The sequence below is a fragment of the Scyliorhinus torazame genome, chromosome 11, assembly GCF_047496885.1.
Source record: "Scyliorhinus torazame isolate Kashiwa2021f chromosome 11, sScyTor2.1, whole genome shotgun sequence".
Lineage (NCBI taxonomy): Eukaryota > Metazoa > Chordata > Chondrichthyes > Carcharhiniformes > Scyliorhinidae > Scyliorhinus > Scyliorhinus torazame.
In genome coordinates, this window is record NC_092717.1 from 132538312 (window position 1) to 132559919 (window position 21608).

The window sequence follows — 21608 nt, forward strand, 5'->3', positions numbered from 1 at the left end:
TAATTAATTAACTATGAAGAGATTTGGAAAATCCTGAGAAAATTAAGTGTTCTGTATTTACGCAAGTTTGTTCCTTGGATGATTTGTTCTAAGAAATAACCAAACACAGCAGCATGTATAATTTGAATATATGATCATTCTCTCTCTGATCATTATGGACAATTCTCCATTTTTGACCGTGGTTACAATGGTTCCTTTGCCAGTTATTGCAGAAAACTCCTGTTGGGGAGGTGGGAAAGCATATCAAATTGTGGAAGTGAAAGCCAAAATATATTTGGAGTAGACCATTAAATAAGGCCATGAGATTTCCTTTAGAATTCTGTGCAAAGACTCTTGGGAGACAGTCCAAAAATGTGCAGGCAAGTACCCTGAGAAGACTGAATAGTTGGTATTAATCTGAAAGGTACTTTCATTTCAGAATCACAGCACTCACAGGAGACTTAACAGTGAGGTAATCTACTGGTACAACCCAACCATGCTTCCTTGTGTCTTTATTGCATACTTTAATGTTTATTTTTATATGTTTATATGTGACTGTTTATTTGTGGGAAAGGTTTTCTGGATGATCAAGTGAAAATGAGCAAAATTCATAAAGGAAGAGTTTTATCTTGTTGATAAATTGTTCATAATCCATAACAATAAATGAGTCATGACCAAAATTGTATCAGTCCTTTAGAGTGGCATGATTCCAGGTGCACACAATTGCAGTCTTCCTCCCACCAGATAAAGTACAGCTTTATCCGGCACATTTTTGGTTTGGGTTTTATCCATCTTTGATGTGCTGTAACCAAAAGAGAAAATGCTGGAAAACCTCAGCAGGTCCGGCAACATCTGCAGGGAGAGAAAAGAGCTAATGTTTCGAGCTCAGCTTTGACAAAAGGTCATCTGGACTCAATGTTAGCTCTTTTCTCTCCCTACAGATGCTGCCAGACCTGCTGAGATTTTCCAACATTTTCTCTTTTGGTTTCAGATTCCAGCATGCGCAGTAATTTGCTTTTATTTCATGTGCTGTATATTTGCTCACTATAGCTATTCCAATATGCTGCACATTCCAACCTAAGGTTATCATGGATCAAATTGTAAATGGTGGATACATTGCAACAGAATGAGGAATGTTATAGAATTGGAAGGGTTGAGAAGGAAATTGAAGTTTGGTGCCACCAGCATACGGATGAAAGCTGGTCCGACTGCTTGAGATGCATGTAGATGAGAAATTTGGAGATGCCAAGAATGAATTTTTGATGGACTTTGGAAATACATGCAGGTTTGGGAAACAGCAGTTGTTGCTGGACTTGTTCTGCCGATGATCAGATTGGAAGAATGGAACCAAGCAAGAGTGAGCTAGGATAATTAGAAGATTGTCAAAAAATGTGAAAACGATCAAGGGATGTAATGCACAGTCAGAAAATGTCATTATGCCTTAGAGCCATTTCTGTGATGTATGATAGTTGGAAATCTGTTTAAGGGTGATTCAAACAGGAATTTAGGAGGTATAGGCAGAAGCATATATTGGAAAGGAAAGGCTGCTTGAGGTTGAAAGGTATCTAGCACAGAGAGTGTGTTGGAATGGATTCTATGAGGAGGGTTGAGATTAAGACATTTTTGGAAGGTATAAGATGATGGTTAACCAGAGTAATTTAAAATATCCCTGTAATTGGGACCAATTGTGTTATCAGAAACTTGGCAGGAAAAGGTGCGTTTCATGTATGAGATGACCTTTTCAAAGAAACAGTTGGATAGAAAGATTTTAAGGTCATTGCAAGCGGAGCTGGGAAGACAAATTGAACTTGGTTGATGGGGCAGGTGAAAGCAACGTAGGTGACTGAACAAATGCTGCTTAAACAAAACTCGTCACAAATTCTGTACTCATTTGGTAGAAGTGAGAGTGCAGGGGCAGGGAGGAGGGTTTAAAGAGGCAGGTTGGTGGTATAGAAAAGGAGCCTGGTGTTATTCTTGCCTTCCAGGGAGACCTTCGGGGAGCCACAGTGATTAGCACTGCTGCCTCACAGCGCCAGGGACCCAAGTTCAATTCCGACTGGAGTGACTCTGTGTGGAGTTTGCACAATCTCTCTGTGTCTGCATGGGTTTCCTGTTGTTTCCTCCCACGGTCCAAAGATGAGCGGGTTTGGTGGTTAGGACATGCTAAATTTCCCCTACGTGTGCAGGTTAGTTGGAGTTACGGGGTTGCAGTGGTAGGGTGGGGACCTGGTTAGGGTGCTCTTTCAGAGTGTCGGTGCAGATTTAATGGACTGAATGGCCTTCTGCACTGTGTAGGGATTCTGTGATTTGTAACCTTAAAAGTAGTAAAGTCTATATTCCAAAAGCTTTTATTGTTCAGTATCAATTGCATTCAAGATCTATGATGGGCTCATTCTAGTTGAATCCCCTGCACATTTCAATCCGAGTTTATCAGGGATCAAATTACAATTCATTTTCAGTGTTAAATACAGGGCATCTGCAACTGAATGAAGACTACTAAAAATGGAAGGATCAAGGGATTTGTGCATACACGTCCTGATTCTAATCTCTAAAATAAAAGTGCTGTAACCACTTCCTATAACCAAGCATTTTGTGATGTTTAATTATCTTTTGTCTGTGCAAAAATGAATGAGATGTAGACTTTAGAGTTGCATGACTTTCCCTTTTTTCATACTGGCTAGGAAAGTTCTCAACCCAGTAACTTTTTTTGTTTTTCCAACTGTCTTAAGTAAGCATTGTGCTGAAGTTTTATCGATCACGTTGTCACTTCCATTGTTGAAAAAAATCACTTGATTGCATTCAGGAAAATATCTTATTATGTGTGTAGGATAGAGGACCTTCATGCCCTTAATAATTAGTGGTTTCCTTTGGGGGGGGAAAAAAAGGCAAGACTTATTGCAAAGCAGTGGTTAGCGAAATACTCTCCTTGCGATGCTTCCCATGAGCTATGTGCTCCTGAAAGTCAAGCTCAGTTTTAATGAAATGGTTACTTCTGACTAAAGTGCAAATGGCACTTCTGTCTATTATAAAGCAGCTACTTGAGTCACCAAGCATTGACTTTGCCGTTTGAGTTGAATTTTTGTTTTGTTGCACCCCAAACAAGTCTTATAAATGTAGACTAAACACGCAGTATGTAATAGAACATGGAACAGTACAGGCCCCTTGGCCCACGATGTTGTGCCGGCCATTTCTCCTAATCTAAGATCAATCTAAGCGACATCCCTCAATTTACTACTGTCCATGTGCCTGTCCAAGAAATGCTTAAATGTCCCTAATGACTCTGACTCCACCACCTCTGCTGGCAGTGCATTCCACGCACCCACCACTCTTCTGTGTAAAGAACCTACCTCTGACATCTCCACTATACCTTCCTCCAATCACCTTGAAATTATGTCCCCTCGTGACAGCTATTTACACCCTGGGGAAAAGTCTCTGGTTATCCACTCTATCCATGCCTCTCATCACCTTTCATGTCACCTCTCTTCCTTCTTCGCTCCAGTGAGAAAAGCCCTAGCTCCCTCAACCTTTCTTCATAAGACATGCCCTCCAGTCCAGGCAGCATCCTGGTAAATCTTCCCTGCACCCTCTCCAAAGCATCCACATCCTTCCTATAATGAGGCGACCAGAACTGGACACAATATTCCAAGTGTGGTCTAACCAGAGTTTTATAAAGCTGCAGCAAAACCTCGCAGCTCTTAAACTCAATTCCACTGTTAATGAAAGCGAACACCATATGCTTTCTTAACAGCCTTATCAACCTGGGTGGCAACTTTTGAGGGATCTATGTTCGTGGACCCCAAGATCCCTCTGTTCCTCCACACGTCCAAGAATCCTGCCTTTGACCCTGTATCCGGCATTCAAATTGGACCTTCCAAAATGAATCACTTCACATTTATCTAGGTTGAACTCCATCTGCCACATTCTGCATCTTGTCAAATTCCTGTTGTAACCTGCAACAGCCCTTGACACTATCTGCAACTCCACCAACCTTCGTGTCATCGGCAAACTTACTAACCCACCCTTCCACTTCCTCATCCAAGTCATTTATAAAAACCACAAAGAGCAGAGGTCCCAGAACAGATCCCTGCGGGACACCGCTTGTCACCAAACTCCAGGCGGAATACTTTCTATCCACTACCACTCACTGTCTTCTTTCGGCCAGCCAATTCTTATCCAGACAGCCAAATTTCCCTGTATCCCATGCCCCCTAACTTTCTGAATGAACCTACCATGGGGAACCTTATCAAATGCCTTACAGAAATCCATATACACCACATCCACTGCCTGACCTTCATCAATGTGTCTCATCACATCCTCAAAGAATTCAATGAGACTTGTGAGGCATGACCTGCCCCTCACAAAGCCATGCTGACTATCTTTTTTTTTTCTATAAATTTCGAGTACCCAATTCATTTTTTCCAATTAAGGGGCAATTTAGCTTGGCCAATCCACATAGCCTGCACATCTTTGGGTTGTGGGAGCGAAACCCACACAAACACTGGGAGAATGTGCAAACTCCACACGGACAGTGACCCAGAGCCGGGATCGAACCAGGGACCTCGGCGCCGTGAGGCAGCAGGGCTAACCCACTGCGCCACCATGCTGCCACATGCTGACTATCTTTAATCAAACTTTGTTTTTCTAAACAATCATAAATCCTACCTCTCAGAATCCTTTCAAATATTTTGCTCACCACAGACGTAAGACTGACTCGTTTGTAATTCCCAGGGATTTCCCTATTCCCTTTCTTGAACAGGGGAACAACATTCACCTCCCTCCAATCATGTACTACTCCAGTGGAGAGTGAGGTCGCAAAGATCACCGCCAACGGCGCAGCAATCTCCTCCCTCGTTTCCCGTAGTAACCTTGAATCTATCCCGTCAGGCCCAGAGGACTTATCTATCCTGATGCTTTTCAAAATTTCCAGCACATCCTCTTTGTTAATATCAACTTGTTCTAGCCCATTAACCTGGTTCACACTGTTCCCACTAGCAACAAGATCCCTCTCTCCTAGTGAATAGTGAAGCAAAATATTCATTTAGGGAGTCCCCTCCCACCTCAGACTCTCAAGTTCCCTCCACTATCCCTTATCGGCCTTACTCTCACTCTGATCATCCTCTTATTTCTCATAAGTGTAGAACGCCTTGGGGGTTTCCCCTAAATCTTCCCGCCAGGGCTTTTTCATGCCCCCTTCTAGGTCTCCTAAATCCATTTTTGAGTTCCTTCCTGGCTATCAGATCCTTGCTTCCTCAACCTTACGTAAGCTTCGTTCTTCCTCTTGACCAGAAGCTCCACTTCTCTTGGCATCCAAGGCTCCTTCACCTGTCCATTCCTTCCTTGTCTCAGTGGGACAGAACTATCCAGCACTCGCAGCAAGTGCTCCTTAAACAACCCCCACATTACTGTTGTGCATTTCTCCGAGAACAACTGTTCCCAATTTATGCTCCTCAGCTCCTGTCTAATAGCAGTATAATTTCCCCTCCCCCCAATTAAATACCTTCCCATACTGTCTGTTCCTATCCCTCTCCATGACTACAGTAAAGGTCAAGGAGTTGTAGTCACTGTCACCAAAATGCTCTCCAACCGAGACATCTGACACCTGGCCTGGTTCGTTGCCAAGCGCCAAATCCAATATGGCCTCGTCGGCCTATCTCCATATTGAGTCAGGAACCCTTCCTGTACACACCTGACAAAATCTGCTCCATCCAACCATTTGCACTAAGGAGGTTCCAGTCAATATTAGGAAAGTTGAAGTCACCCATGACAACAACTCTTGTTACTTCTGCACCTTTCCAAGATCTGTCGCCCAATCTGTTCCTCCATCTCTCTGCTGCTATTGGGGGGGGGGGGGGCTATAGAAAACTCCCAATAAAGTGACTGCTCCTTTCTTGTTTCTGACTTCCACCCATACTGAGTCAGTAGACAAACCCTCCTGTTCTGCAGCTGTGATGCACTCCCTAATTAGCAGTGCTACTCCTCATCCTCTTTTACCTCCCTCCCTATTCTTCGTAAAACAGCTAAACTCCAGAACATCTAACAACTATTCCTGCCCCTGTGAAATCCATGTCTCCATTATGGCTACAATATCGTATTTCCAAGTACTGATCCATGCTCTAAATTCATCTCCCTTATTCCTGACACTCCTTGCATTGAAACAGACACACTAATGCTAGATTGTTTCCTGTACATGTACTTACTTATTCTGAGATTTAAATATTTATGCACAAAGTACCTACCCATGCTAGTACACTTTCTATCTAACCAGACATGTTTTTTTTCAATGCTTTAATGTAAGAATCTTCTGTTCTAATTCTGTTTGAGTGTCATGTTACATAGCTAGTCTCTATTTCACGTGTACTCCAGCTGAAACACTGCAAGATTCCATACAATTACGGATATTTCACAGAATTGTTAACGGCACAGAAGGAGGCCATTTGGCCCATTGTATGTGCACCAGCTCTGCAAATGAGCACCTTGGCTTTGTGCCATTCCCCTGCCTTTTCCCCATACACTTGCATATTGTTTCTATCCAAGTAATCATCTAATGCCCTTTTGAATGCCTCAATTGAACTTTCCTCCACGACACTTCCAGGTAGTGCATTCCAGACCTGAACTGTTTGCATCACATTTGCTTCTTTTGCAAATCATTTTAAATCTGTGCCTTCTCATTCTTGATAGTTTTACAAGGGCAGATAGTTTCTCCCTATCTACTCTGTCCTGCCCCCACATGATTTTGAACATCTCTATCAAATTATCCCCTACCCCCACCCCCCACAAACACCTTCTCCTCTCCAAAGAGAGCAGTCCCAACCCCTCTAATATATTCTCATAACAGAACTATCTCATCCTTGGAACCATTCTTGTAAATCTCTTCTGCACTCTCTCCAATGCATTCACATCATTCCTATAGTGTGGCACCCAGAACTGTACACGATATTCCAGTTAAGATCCAATTAGTGTCTTGTATAAATTCAGCATAATATCTGCTGTTGCCCTATTAATAATGCGCAGAATACTATATGCTATATTAATTGCTCTCTCCACCTGTCCTGCAACCTTTAATGATCTATGCACATATACACCTGGGTCCCTCTGCTTTGGCACCCCTTGTCGAATTTTATCCCTTATTTCATATTGTGTCTCCATATTGTTCCTCCCAAAATGCATCATCTCACACTTCTACATTGACCTTAATTTGCTACCTAACTGCCCATTCCACCAATTTATCTATATCCTTTTGAAGTTCTACACTGTTGTCTTCGCAGTTTACAATGCTTCCAAGTTTTTTAGCAACGGCAAATTTTGAAACTATCCCCTACATGGCAAGAATATCTATATATATATATATATATATATATATCAGGAAACGCAATAGTCCCAGTACCGACCTCCGGGGAACATCACTACAAAACCTCCTCCAGCCTGAAAAGTATCCATTGACCATTACCCTGCTTCTTATTCAGCCAATTTTGTATCCATGTTGCTGTCAACTTCATGCTGGCTGCCAGGGAACAATTATCAGTCAAACCTCCCTGCTCAATTCCAGAATATTACTCTCGTTTTATAAAGAAAAAGGGTTCTTCTGTAAATTCCTTACATCCCTTGCCCAAAATTTTAAATCTGTGTCCCCTAGTCCTTATACTATCACCTAATGGGAAGTATTTTTCCTTGTGTTCCTGACCTAAGCCTGTCATAATCTTGAACAGCCCGATCAAATCACTCTTAAATTTATTTTGCTCCACTGAGGTCAACCCCTGCCTTTCCAATCTATCTTTGTAACTAATAATCCCTCCTGCTCCTCAGCCTTACCCACACCTAAACTCTGGAACTATTTGGGTAAAGCACCCTCTCAAGGACGTTTACATCGCTCCTAAAGCATAGTGACCAGAATTACAAAAAGAACTCTAGTTGGGGCCTAACCACAGTTTTATAAAGTTTAAGGATAACCTCTCTGCTTTTGTAATCGATGCCTGTACTTATGAATCACAAGATCCCAAATGCTTTGCTAACCACTCTCCCAATATGTCCTGCACCCCAGGACCCACTGTTCCTGCACATTTCATAATTATGCCATTACATCTATATTGCCTCTACCCATCCCTTCTGCAAAAAACATTGCCTTAAATTTCTCTGTTAAATTCCATCTGTAACATCTACCCATTCTGCTAACCCCTCACCCTCCAGTCCAAAAAGCAGCCACCTATCACAACTCGCTGCTTTCTTCCATAAGCCAATTCTTTTATCCAATTGGGCACTGACCCTCCTTGAACAAGCTTCAATTGTGTTAATTAGTCTTTTATGTGTTAACTTGTCAAATGCTTCCTTAAAAGGCATATGGACAATATCCACCACATTCCCTTCAGCGACCTTCTCTGCTACTTCATCAAAAAATTCAAATAGTTAAGCACAATCTGCCTTTTACAAACCTGTGCAAGGTCTCCTTAATTGACTCAAACCTCCAAGTGCTTATTGAATGAATAAAAGGAAATGAATGCTCTGTTAGAAAAGTATGATGCAATAATTTTATAAATGAAGGCTACAAACTTTTGGGGAATTTGCCCATTGTGGAAATCTTACTTAAAGACTGTTTCAAAGTCACCAATATTTGACGATCTCTTATCTATCATGTACAATTTCACTATGGTTGAAATATTTGCAATAATGGCCAATCTTCACAATAGTGCACTGCCAACATACATGCATTAGAGAACATAATGGATAGAATTCTTTGTCTCTGGGAAGACACCTAATCTTCATTCAGCTGTTCTGCAAAATAGTGCCCCTCATTTGAGGAATGCATCACGTGGAAATTGTAAGTAAGAAGCCATTCTCTACTGCCCTATGCCATCTGTTTTTTTGCTCCATATTGCCTACTGTTATCCTAAATCACCGGCCCATCCAACCTTTTCACTCAAGTTTTCAGTCTCCATACATTATTGTCTAGCTTTTGTAAAATCTTCCCCCTTCTCTCTACTTTGTTGTGACTGAAACATTTCTTTTTTTGTTCTTCGGTAGTCTCTTCATAATAGAATAAAATATATAATCTTTTACTCAATTGGATCTTATTAGAATATTTTTCATGCATTTAAATTTGCATCTGGGTTTGTCTAGATCAAGAACTATATCAAGTGAGTGCAAAAGTTGAGGTCCAATTGGAAAAGTTTTGACCGAAAGAGAAGCACTATTGTTCATTTAATACTATGTTTCCTGCCTTGTACATGAGAGTTTCAAAAAGGTGTTATGAACAAAATGTAGCTCTTGTTGAAAATGAGCAGTTAGTCCTCCTATTAAGAGGTCTTCTGAGCAATCAATTAATACTAACAAAAATATATTTAGTGGTTATTCATCTTATTGCTGTTCATGATGTTTTTTCTGTCATATTTGCCTATATAACATGGACTATATGTCAAAATACTTTGTTGGCTGAAGTGTTTGGGGATATTGGGGCATGAATGCTCAATTATAAAAACATCTCCATTCTTGCTTCAAAATATATTTATCTTTTTCTTTGTTTCAAATTTTATTTATTGTTACCCATTACATGAATCGACTGTTAGAAAAATGTTGACATACTTAAACTTCTCTTAGCTGGAAAACGTGTTATTGCCTACTCTTGCTCTCCATAAATTGTTCTGATAGGTCAGTCTTTCATCTGATTGCTTCCATTAACATTAATTATGTTTATATTGCTGATAGTGAGAACTTTCTGAATGTTGGGTATGATCCTTTATTCTTGCCTTTGTGGTTACTGTGTCTCATTTTTTTCTGTACGTCTACTTATTATCACGCAAATTAATCACTCTATTTTAGTTTACTGTACCTTTTCTTAACCATTCATTTCTCAACAATTTCTGAAGTTGCATCACATTGTTCACAACTTTTAATTAACCAGCGTTGAGCTGGCGTCTATCTCTTGAAGTAAAGTTTGTACACAATTGGATTATATATGGGAACACATTATCCTAAAGTTCTAATCTGTTTGTAAATAAGATGATCTCTTAGTGAAAGCACATTCCAAAGCGTGTTGACTCTGTTGTTTAAAAAAAAAAGTTCACGTTTAATGATATTTCAACTAATGCTGCTGCTTTATGTACATATAATGAGGGGAAGGAATTGGAAAAAATGTTGATACCATATGTAATTTGATGAATATATCTTATCTAAACTTTTTGCTGTTACCCAATGGTGTCGCTTTACCTTTTGACGCAAATACCTTTAACCAGGGAACCAGTTAAATAACAAATTCTAAGTTTTATGTTAAATGTGCTGCCAATTTAAAAATTGAATTTATTTTGCTTGCTTGTAGACATTACAAATGAAAGAAGAGGAGAATAAACGTTTAAATCAAAGATTGGTATGTATTCTATTTGGGCCACAAAGCAAATAAACATTTTTATTTGGTCCAACTCATTAATACAAGAGTAATAGGTTCAGAATAAACTCTACAGTCAGCTATTTTAATCTGATTACTCTATTAGAAAACTGGGAAAGAGTGAAGGAAGAGGTGAGAAAAGTAATTTTACTTGCCAATTTGCAGGTGCCCCCAACTTTAAAGATATTGCTTTCTCCTCATTAAATGCTAAGTTCTGTTGAAAGTTCCATTTTCACAATTCTAAAATAGAAAATACAAATTATTTTCTTTTGATATTCATGTGTTTTCTTAAACACTAGGTTCCATTTTTAAATAAGTGCCACACTGTATATTTTTATAGAGTGGTTTCAATTAGGATTTTATTTTATTTATTTTTTGCAAATACCTGATTTTTGTTTTCAGGGCAAGTTTGCATTTTTAAACTATCTTTTGATTATTCTGCAGTTTTATCCTGCTTTCAGAAACTGCACCTAACCCCCAGGCATGCAATTCACAAAACTTTTTTGGCCTCTTCTAAAATATCCAGAAAGCATTTGAAATTGCAAATAATTGAGGAACTCTCAGTTTTGAAGACATGTGCATTATTTATTAAAGTAAATTAATGCAGTCCAATTGCAGGTAGTATACATTTATATAATAAAAGTAAAATTAAATAGTTACTAAATAAGCCAAAAACTACAGCTTTCTAAATATGGTTATTTGTTTTGCTAGCCATTCTGTGTCTCCTATTTGTAGGCTATGAATATAGTGTGATTCCTAGTTAACTGTAGCTAAAATATCTAGCACTAGACTGAAAAACGCCTAGCCTTTAGAACTATTCTGAACAGTCTGAGAAATATTGCTGTGAACATGGTTAATGGAAATGGTTAATGATACTAAACTTTTTCCAATAACAAATTGATTGCATGTTTTTATTAAGGGCACACTTCATATGGCACTGTTATCAGAATAAAAGCATAGCCTGCACAGCAATCTTCTGCAGTTATTTTACTTGTTCAAAAACTTATTTTCTTTGTTGTTCATATTTTTGATGAATGTCCTTGATTGCTGAATGAGGGCAAACCTTTCCAAAGAAATTTTGGAGAATTTTCTGGAAAATATACATTTAATGCTCTAAAATTGTTTTTTTAGTATTGACATCAACGTGTGTTGTATGTTTGTAGTGTCTGGCATGTTTTGCAACATAATGTTTGTAACTCCAATGTAAATGGTGTTGGTTCTGAATTGTAGGATTTCTGATTATCTTGTAGTTGACTGGTTACTTGTGGGTTTTTTCATTTTTTTAAATATCAAGTGTGTTGCTCTATGCCTGAAGGGAAAATCACTACCAACTAAATAGTTCAAACATGTCTGGCGGGTAAGTCTTTTAACTATTTTGTCCAAAGTGTTAAAGCTATTGTTAACGAAGAAACCTTTCATTAAACCAGTTTACAAATTATGTTCCTCCTTAACTCACTGATGAAACTATTCAAACATACAGAAATCAGGAAAATAACTGAATGTGTGAGTATTTTCGCAATACTATTATTGAATAATATGACAAAATCAAAACTCAAATTCATTAAAACAGGCAAGAGCTTTATTTAATTCTTCAACAACTTCATAATAACAAGAAACAGCAGAGATATTTTTTGAATAGCAGGATTACAAAAACTGCATTGCAGCACACATCTTGCCTTGTATGGCATTCATCACTTAGTATCCACCAATAACTTGGTGAGTGTGCTATAGTTCACTCAGTTAGTGAGTTGCTGTGGCGACATGCACTTTTTACTTGCTTGTGGTAGTCTGGAGTATGGCTGTAACTTTCTTTTTATCACATGGCTGACCAGGAATCTCTCTCATTCTTACTGCCTGGTTTTGTAGGCTGCAACCTGATGGCTGTTTTATAAATGTACTTTCATAGAAGTCATAGAACCCCTCCAGCGCAGAAGACCATTCAACCCATTGAGTCGACACCAACCCTCTGAAAGAACACATTACCTAGGCCCAGTTCCCTGCCATGTCCCCAAAACCACAGTTAACCGTCACCTCTTTAAACACTAAGGTGCAATTTAGCACGGCTAATCCACACAACCTGCACATCTTTGGACTGTGCGAAGAAACTGGAACACCTGGTGGAAACCCATGCAGACATGGGGAAAACATGTAAACTCCACGCAGGCGGTCACCCAAGGCCGGAATTGAAACTCGGTCCCTGACGCTGTCAGACAACAGTGCTAACCACTGTACCACCATGCTGCCCATTTCCTTGGCCATCAAGTTGGGATCTGACATGCACCCCCCAAAAACATCTGGCTCAGAGTCGGGGAGGCTACCCATTGTGCCACAAGATCTCCATCCATAATCTTAACAAGCATACTAATAATCATTTTCTGAAAGTGCTGATGAAATGCTTTTTGGAACCATAATATAAATTGTATAACCAATCTTTCCTCCATATAATCTAATTATATTAAATGGGCATCTGAAAAAGGACACTGCGACTCACTTTATTCCAGTGATGGAGACATCAAGTATCTGCCTATTTTGGAGTTGGTTTGTTAGGAATCATTATGCTTCATCAACGTTCAAAAAGTTTTCTTTATCTCTGATTTTATAATGATGACCATCTGTTAAGATACCTTCAGATTTAAATATCAACTTGTGTATATATAACATTTGTCCCAAAAACATTTGTGATGTTCAGGACACCACAAAATAAATATGAAATTAACTCAATTTTAATCATATTCATACTAATCAGCTGAATGGAAATGTTATCAAAATGATGATCAGACACACTACTTCCAATGGGAAATAAACACAGTTAGGAATTCACTTTCACTTCAAAGCGATCCTGAATGGTTGTTACACTCTTGGGACATCAACCACAATGACAGTTACCATAGTTTTGCTTGTATCTTGCCAGTGCTTTGTTGTACATCCATCTTTTTTTAGGTTCATTGGCTGCATTGTGTTCCTATTTGTTTCAACTGCCTTCCAATCAATTATCTTAATTGTACTGAAGTTAATTTTTAAATGTCACGTATTGCCTTCAGTCTTTGGAAGCTAGAGGGGAATTGAATCATAAAGGGATTATTGTTTTGATGTGCACAATGTTATCTCATGTATACTCTATTAAATATTAAAATAATTCTAACGTTCCTTTATTGTTCCTTTATTTTTATCAGGTCAATTTTAAACTTAACCACTAAAATCTCTTCAATATTGAAAACATTCCTGTGTAATGTTATTTGAGAAAAACTTTGCCTATGACTAGCTTGATAGTGTTTTTTGGGAGGATATTTAAAGATGGATTTTGGCTTAAATTGTAATCCTTACAAATGGAATAGTCATTAAAATGGTGCAAAAGCTGCACATAACTCTTTGTAGTGTATGGTGGCCAAGATTGATTGAAAATACAGGCCAAGCTTTCCATGTCACTACGTATTGTGTAAGGATGTCACTTGTATATCCAATTTAAAGTAAGTCTATGGAACTGATGCCTCAGGAACATTTTAAGAGGTGTTTTTGTTTACTAGCATGGGTAGTCAGAATGTTTATAAACATGAACCTGATTTTCTAAATTATGTAATGTTTTTCCTACTGAAAATGAAGATGGCAAAGAGCTGTGGATACATTTTGAGTCCACAATACTGTCCTCAGATCCAGAATGAGAAATATTGTGCAATTCAAGAAAAATCAAATTTGTAGATTTGAGAATTTTTTTGGGGTTGTGCGTCTTTGGAACACTGCCTCAGAATGCAGAGAAGGTGGGATTATTCAATATTTTTAAGGAGGAGGTAGATAGATTCTTGAAAGGCAAAAGAATCAAAGGTTATCGGATGCGAATGGGAATTTGAAACAAAGATCGGCTGTGATCTTATTGAATAGTGGAACAGGCTCAAGGGGCCAAATGGCCTACTTCTCCTACTCCATATTTGCCATTAACAGTACTGGATTCTTCCACATGGTTGATTTTTGATAAAGCTTTTTTGTAATTGCCAGTTGTAATGTTCACTTTTCATGCTTTGTACTGCAGAATGAAAAACCTTGGTGAACACAGATCTGAAATTGAACATGATCTAAACTTGATTGCTGTGAGCAGTAGTTCAGTTTTAAATTCGAAAGTAATGCTTCCCAAGCTTTTGCCCACTGTGCCCCCATTTTAATGCTCAACTATTGCTGTGGTTCCATAGCACAGGAGAGGTGGAAGTGTTGAGCTGTCAGAGAAATGGATGCAGCTAGAGAGCGATGGCTTTTTCAATTATTGTTTTGAAGGCACTGATGGGTGCTTAAAGAAAATTCTCTTAGATGCTCTATTTAAATCACAGATAACATAAAAACCTGCATACACCTATCCAAAGGGACATGTGGCGCCAGCACTCTTCACCAGAGTCTCTACTCCACATTTGCCGTTGCTGCCTCAGAGCTTGTGGGATCCCTGTTGTAAAGGAAGAGTCAAAGTGCTATTTTCCCCATAACCACTAACCACCCCACAATGCCTTTTCAATGTTATATTTCCTTTTGATACACACTGAGGCAGAACAGAAAATCTGCCAATGCTCTTATTGAGCTGACCAAATAGGTGGTGTACATAAACAATCTTTGAGAGAATTAATGTATTCAAGCTGATTTCCCTCCTTTGGATCTGGTCTTCACTGCTCAAATTCCTTCTCTTATTAGTTCGGAGATCAAAATACATTAGATCATCAAATATTGTACTTCCTTTTCGTAAAAGAACACTTTTATAAAATTGCTTTACTTCAATTCCATATTTTGTACTTTGAAACTACTGGTTCTTAAATTGCTTTTATCTAATTGATAACATTCATTTAAACATATTTATTTTATTTTGCCCAAACTCTAAATTACTGTAAAATTGCAACAGTTTACCCTATCATGTTACTAGCTTAATCCTGGTGATGCCACATGTATCTGGTCAAGATAGTTAATTATGAAAAAGACTTTGAAATATAGATGCTGAGACTTAAAAGATCCTAGGAGATGAAAATTCTTGAAGAGCCAGTGTCTTTCCTTCCCACTTTTCTCTTTTTTTCTTTTTCCTGTTGCATCGCTGTTTTCCACCAGATTTCCTCATCCTCTTTTGCGAACATGCCAGTAACCCAATGAATGAAACAGAGCCTCTAACTAATTCTGATGAAAGGAAAATACTACAGAGATCAAAGAATCTTGAATGCCATCACAATAGTATTGAAAGAAAGGGATATTGGAATTTGAGTTTAAAATTCAATATGGGAAACAGATGTGTATGTTTCAATGTGGGAAATTTTAAAATTCATTAATTATTTACAAAAATAAATTGGTGGCATTCGGGCGTGGGAATAAATGACATTTGTGCCACCTAAGTGCAAGGCGATGACCATCTTTGACAAGTGTCTAACCATCTCGTTTTGACACTCAACAACAGTACCAAATCCACAACCATCAATATAAGAATAGGAGCAGAAATAGACCATTCAGCCCTTCGAGTTTATTCCACCATTCAGTCAGATCATGGCTGATCTATGTCGCCATTTTCCTGCACTAGAAATCTGTCAATCTCCATCTTGAACATACTCAATGACCGAGCCTCCGCAGCCCTCAACGGGGGCAGAAAATTGGAAAGATTCACCACCCTCTGACTAAACAAAGTCCTCCTCCCCTCAGTCCTAAATGGCATTCCCCTTATTCTGAGACCGTACTCCCTGGTTCCTTCCTACAGCTACCCTAGCGAGCCTGCTAAGAATTATGTGTTTGAATGAGATGAACCTCTTATTCTTTTACACGCCAGTGAATAAAGGCCCAGTCTATTTAATCTTTCCCCATAGAACAATATCTTCATCAGACGAATTAGTTTGGTGAACCGTTATTGCACTCCCTCAAGTGTATCTGTCCTTGGGTAAGGAGGTCAAATCTTCATTTAATACTCTAGCTGTGGGCTCACCAAGGTCACCCACATCCTGGGTGTCATCATTGACCAGAAGCTTAGACCAACCACATCAGTATTGTGGTTGCAAGAGCCCTCCAGAACTTATCAATTATCCAAAAGGCGTATGTCAGTCATATGATGGATTATTTTCCAGATTCCCGAATGACTAAAGTTCCAGCACAAGTCAGCACCATCCAGGCAAAACAGCCCACTTCCTTGACATCCCATCCACAACCTTAAATAGTCCATTCCTCTACTACTGGAGGACCACATCAGCATTGTGTATCATCTAGAAGACGCACTGCAACTGCTGGCCATGGCTTCCTCGACAGCACATGGGAACATCACCTGGTGTCTCCAAGTCTCTCGCCATCCTGCCTTGGATGTATAGCACAGCACTCCTGAATCATCACCGCGTCAACATTCTAGAACTCCCACCTTAACTGCGCTGATGGTGTCACTACACCACACGAACAGCAGCAAGTCAAGAAGGTGGCTCACTGCCATCTTCTCGAAGGCAATTGTCATCCGAGAGTACCTTTAAGAACTGGATGTTGAAGCAATGTACCTTGAAGAAAACAGTGATGTCATAGAGTGGGTGGAGCTCAGCTCAGTTCAGCCATTTTGAAATTTCAGTTTAGAAGTGCCTGGCTGGTTTTGCTGAGAGCAGCTAAAAAGTGCCTGGCTGGTTTTGCTGAGAGCAGTTTAAAAGTAGAAAGCCAGTTTGAGACAGCAGCTTGAGAAGTTCTGGTTTTGAAAAGAGCTTGTCGGTGTTTTGCAGTGAGCTGGATCTCTGCAATGAAAGACTATCTCTGGATCATTTGGGTGATTTAAAGTAAAGCCTTTAACCTGATGTGATTTTGTTTAAAGGTGTTAAGTCTCTTGGAAGTTTGAAGGAACATTTTAAGGAATTATTTACTGTTGTAATATTTTCTGAGTTATCTTTGAAGTAAGGGGTGTTAAGAGATCCAATGTTTATTTAAGATGTTAAGTTGAGTTCATGGAATAAACAGTGTTTTGTGTTTAAAAACCCATGTGTCCATAATTGTAATCCCACACCTAGGGAACAAGCCGTGTGCTCGGAAAAGCAACAAATCCATTAAAGGGAGAGGTTGGTTGAACTCCATGATACATTTTGGGGATCTGAAAACGCCTCGCCCATAACAATTGGGGGCTTGTCCAGGATAAAAGTCTATCTATTGGATTGGCTTTTGTGAACTTAAAGACAGTGAAGGATTGTTGCTTTTCCGGTGTGGTATTTTAGTTTAAGTGGGAAGAGTGTTGTGCACAATGGCTCTTTCAGAGGCTCAGAGGTTTTTGGGGGTGGAGAATGTTACACGTAGTACCTTACGGACATAAACGAAAAGCAGACTGTTCGATTTGGCAAGAACATTGCAGTTAACATTACCTGACAAAATGAGAAAAGGTGAGGTCATTATGGCGGTGGTTAAGCATTTAAAGTTGCCTGAGATAGAGTTTGACTCATTGGAAATGGCAAAAATTCGGTTGCAAATGGAACACGAGAAAGAATTAAAGCAGCTGGAATACGCGAGTGAGAGAGAGGAAAAAGAAAGAAAGAGAGAGAGGAAAAAGAAAGAGAAAGAGAGAGAGAGGAAAAGTAGAGAGAAGAAAAAGAAAAGCAAGAATAGCCCTAGCAAAAGAAAAAGAAAGGGAGATACAGATCAGGGAAAAAGATAGAGAGGGAGTTTGAACTTCAGAAAATGGCCATGAAACATGAAAATCAGTTAAAATTGGCAGACGTAAAGGGAAACGTACAGTTGGATGATAGTGATGAGGATAGTGAGAAAGAGCATCATAGTCGAAGACGTGATGAGGATCTATTTAAATATGTCCAAGCATTGCCAAGGTTTGACGAGAAGGAAGTGGTAGCCTTTTTCATTTCATTTGAGAAGGTAGCTAAACAAATGAAATGGCCACAGGACATGTGGGTGTTACTGATTCAAACAAAGCTGGTAGGTAGAGCTAGTGAAGTGTTTGCATCACTACCGGAGGAGGTATCTGGAACGTATAAGGAGGTGAAGAAATCCATCTTAAGTGCATATGAGCTAGTGCCTGAAGCCTTACAGACAAAGGTTCAGAAATGTAAGGAAAGAATTTGGTCAAACATACATGGAATTTGAAAGGCTCAAACAGAGTAATTTTGATAGGTGGATAAGGGCTTTGAAAATAGACCAAATGTATGAAGCTCTCCGAGAAATTATACTTTTGGAGGAGTTTAAAAATTCAATTCTTGATGTAGTGAGAACTCATGTGGAAGAACAGAGGGTTAAAACTGCGAGATTAGCAGCGGAAATGGCAGATGATTATGAATCAGTTCATAAATCATAAAGATTGGTTTCCGACATCAGTTTCAGCCTGTGCGGGATAGAAACTGGGGACATGAGAAATACTCAAGTGGTAAAGGTGATCTGATGGGAGACAATAAAGAGAGTGTACCTCAGATTAAAAAAGAAATCCAGGAGGGTGGAAAAGAGATGAAAAGTTTCAAATGTTTTCACTGTAATAAACTAGGCCATGTAAAGTCACAGTGTTGGTGGTTGAAGAAAAGCACTGGGAAGGCTGATGTGGCAAAACAGGATAAGACAGTGGGGTTTGTTAGAGTGGTAAAGGAAAGCCCAAGGGAAGCGAAGGAGGTGCAAACGATTGTGCAGCCTGTTCAAGAAGTAATTTTTAAGAAGGTGCCAGATGTCTTTAAAGAGTTTACTTGTGTGGGTAAAGTTTGCTCATGTGTATCAGGAGGAGCAGGTAAAGAAGTCACACTTTTAAGAGATACATGGGGCTAGTCAATCTTTAATGGTAAGAGATGAGGAATTATGTAGTTTGGTAAGAATGTTGCCAGAAAAGGTGGTGATATGTGGAATTCAGGGTGAGAGGAGTAGCGTTCCATTATATAAGGTAAGGTTGGAAAGTCCAGTGAAGAGTGGTGAAGTGGTAGTGGGAGTAATAGATAAACTGTATTCCTGGACAAGATAGTTTATCTTGGGTAATGATATAGCTGGATTGCAGGTGGGAGTGATGCCTACTGTGGTTGATAAGTCAGTGGAAAATCAGTCAACTGAAGTGTTGAAGGACGAATATCCTGGGATTTTTCCAGATTGTGTAGTAACAAGGTCGCAACGTCCCAGGTTAAGACGAGGAGAAATCGAAGAGTGAAGATGAAGTTGAAGTGCAATTATCAAAAACGATTTTTGATCAGATGGTTGAAAAAGAACAAGAACAGGTGGAGGATGAGGCGGATAATTTTAGCTCAGGAAAATTGGCGGAGTTACAACAGAAAGATGTAGAAATAAAACGGATATATCAGAAATCATATACAGAAGAGGAATCTGAGAGCATACCAGAGTGTTATTACTGTAAAAATGATGTCTTGATGAGAAAATGGAGACCTATACATATGCAGGCGGATGAAAAGTGGGCAGAAGTTCATCAAGTAGTATTGCCGGTAGGGTATAGAAAGGAGGTGTTGCGAGTTGCACATGAGGTACCAGTGGGAGGTCATTTGGGAATAAGGAAAACTCAAGCTAAAATCCAGAAACATTTTTATTGGCCTGGACTACGTAAAGATGTAGTTAAATTTTGTCAATCATGTCACACATGTCAAGTGATGGGGAAACCTCAAGCAGTGATAAAACCAGCGCCCTTAATACCCATTCCAGCATTTGAGGAACCTTTTACGAGGGTCATAATTGATTGTGTAGGACCGCTTCCTAAAACAAAAAGTGGGAATCAATATCTTTTGACTATAATGGATGTGTCTACTAGGTTTCGCGAGACCATTGCAGTACGTAATATTACAGCTAAAAGGATTGTGGAGGAGTTACTTAAATTCTTTACTAGATATGGACTACCCACAGACATTCAATTGGATCAAGGATCAAATTTTACTTCAGTTATTCAAAGAAGTTATGGATAGCTTAGGAATAAAACAATTTAAATCAACTGCGTACCATCCAGAATCGCAGGGAGCATTAGAAAGGTGGCATCAGACATTAAAGACCATGTTGAGGGCGTATTGTCAAGATTATCCAGAGGATTGGGATAAAGGAATCCCATTCATATTGTTTGCAATTAGGGATGCACCTAATGAGTCTACCAAATTTAGTCCTTTTGAACTAATTTTTGGTCATGAGATAAGAGGACCACTTAAATTGATTCAGGAAACTTGGTGGGTGAGAAATCGGAAATTACACTATTGGATTACGTGTCAAATTTTAGGGAACAATTAAATAGAGCAGGTGAATTGGCTGGACAACATTTGAAAGTTGCACAAAATGTGATGAAACGGGTAGCGGACAAGAAATCCAAAGTTCGTAGTTTTGCCAGTGGGGATAAAGTTTTAGTGTTGTTACCAGTGGTAGGGGAGCCTTTAAAAGCTAGGTTTTGTGGACCGTATCAGATTGAAAGGAAATCAAGTGAGGTGAATTATGTGGTAAAAACACCAGATAAAAGGACGACTCACCGAGTGTGTCATGTGAATATACTTAAAAGGTACTTTGAAAGGGAAGGAGAGAAAAAGGAGGTTTTAATGATTCTAACTCAAAGTGACTCAAATTACATTGTAAAATGGGGGTGTTCTTAAAAATTGGGATGAATTGTTAAGTTACCTTCCAGAGGAAAAACGAACTGACCTGAAAGAGTTATTGATATCACATGGGCAAGTTTGTAGAGATAAATTGGGAAGTACTAAAATGGCTATACATGATGTAGATGTGGGAAATGCTGTTCCTATCAAACATCATCCATATAGACTTAATCCTTTAAAATTGGCACAGGTTAACAGAGAGATTGAGAGTATGCTGAAGAATGGCATAATTGATGTGGGTTGCAGCCAATGGAGCTCCCCCATAGTGATGGTACCTAGACCAGATGGTACCCATCGGTTGTGTGTGGACTATCGAAAGGTGAATGCAGTTACAAGAATGGACTCTTATCCTATTCCACGTTTGAGGAATTGCATTGAGAAATTGGGACAATCTGCTTTTATTTCCAACTTCCAGACATGGAAAGAGCATTTAAAGCATCGTATGGAGTTCTTCGATCGACTTCAGGTGGTGGGTTTGGTGATGAACCTAGCCGAAAGTGAATTTGGAGAAGCCCGACTCACTTTCCTTGCGGAGTTTCCGATACCCTCAAGACAAAGGGAAATAGTACGATTTCTTAGCATGAATGAATTTGATCGAACAGTTGTGCAAAAGTTTTGTGGCGTGATTACTCCACTGATGGAATTGCTGAAGAAACGTCAAAAATTTCAATGGACAGCGGACTTTCAATAGGCATTTGACTGCCTGAAAGCTGTGATCACCAATGTTCCTGTATTGGAGA

General features: G+C 39.2%; 1 protein-coding gene across 3 annotated transcripts in view; it reads left to right on the top strand.

Annotated features, from left to right (window-relative positions):
• rb1cc1 (RB1-inducible coiled-coil 1) overlaps positions 1–21608 on the top strand; it is a 250378-nt gene that overhangs the window by 158475 nt on the left and 70295 nt on the right. For 2 of the 3 annotated variants that reach the window (XM_072467777.1, XM_072467779.1), the window contains one exon: positions 10286–10333. The exons of the other annotated variant lie outside the window; for it this stretch is intronic. In XM_072467777.1, coding sequence (XP_072323878.1) covers positions 10286–10333 — 48 coding nt within the window. The remainder of the gene's footprint in view (positions 1–10285; positions 10334–21608) is intronic. 3 annotated transcript variants of the gene reach the window in all.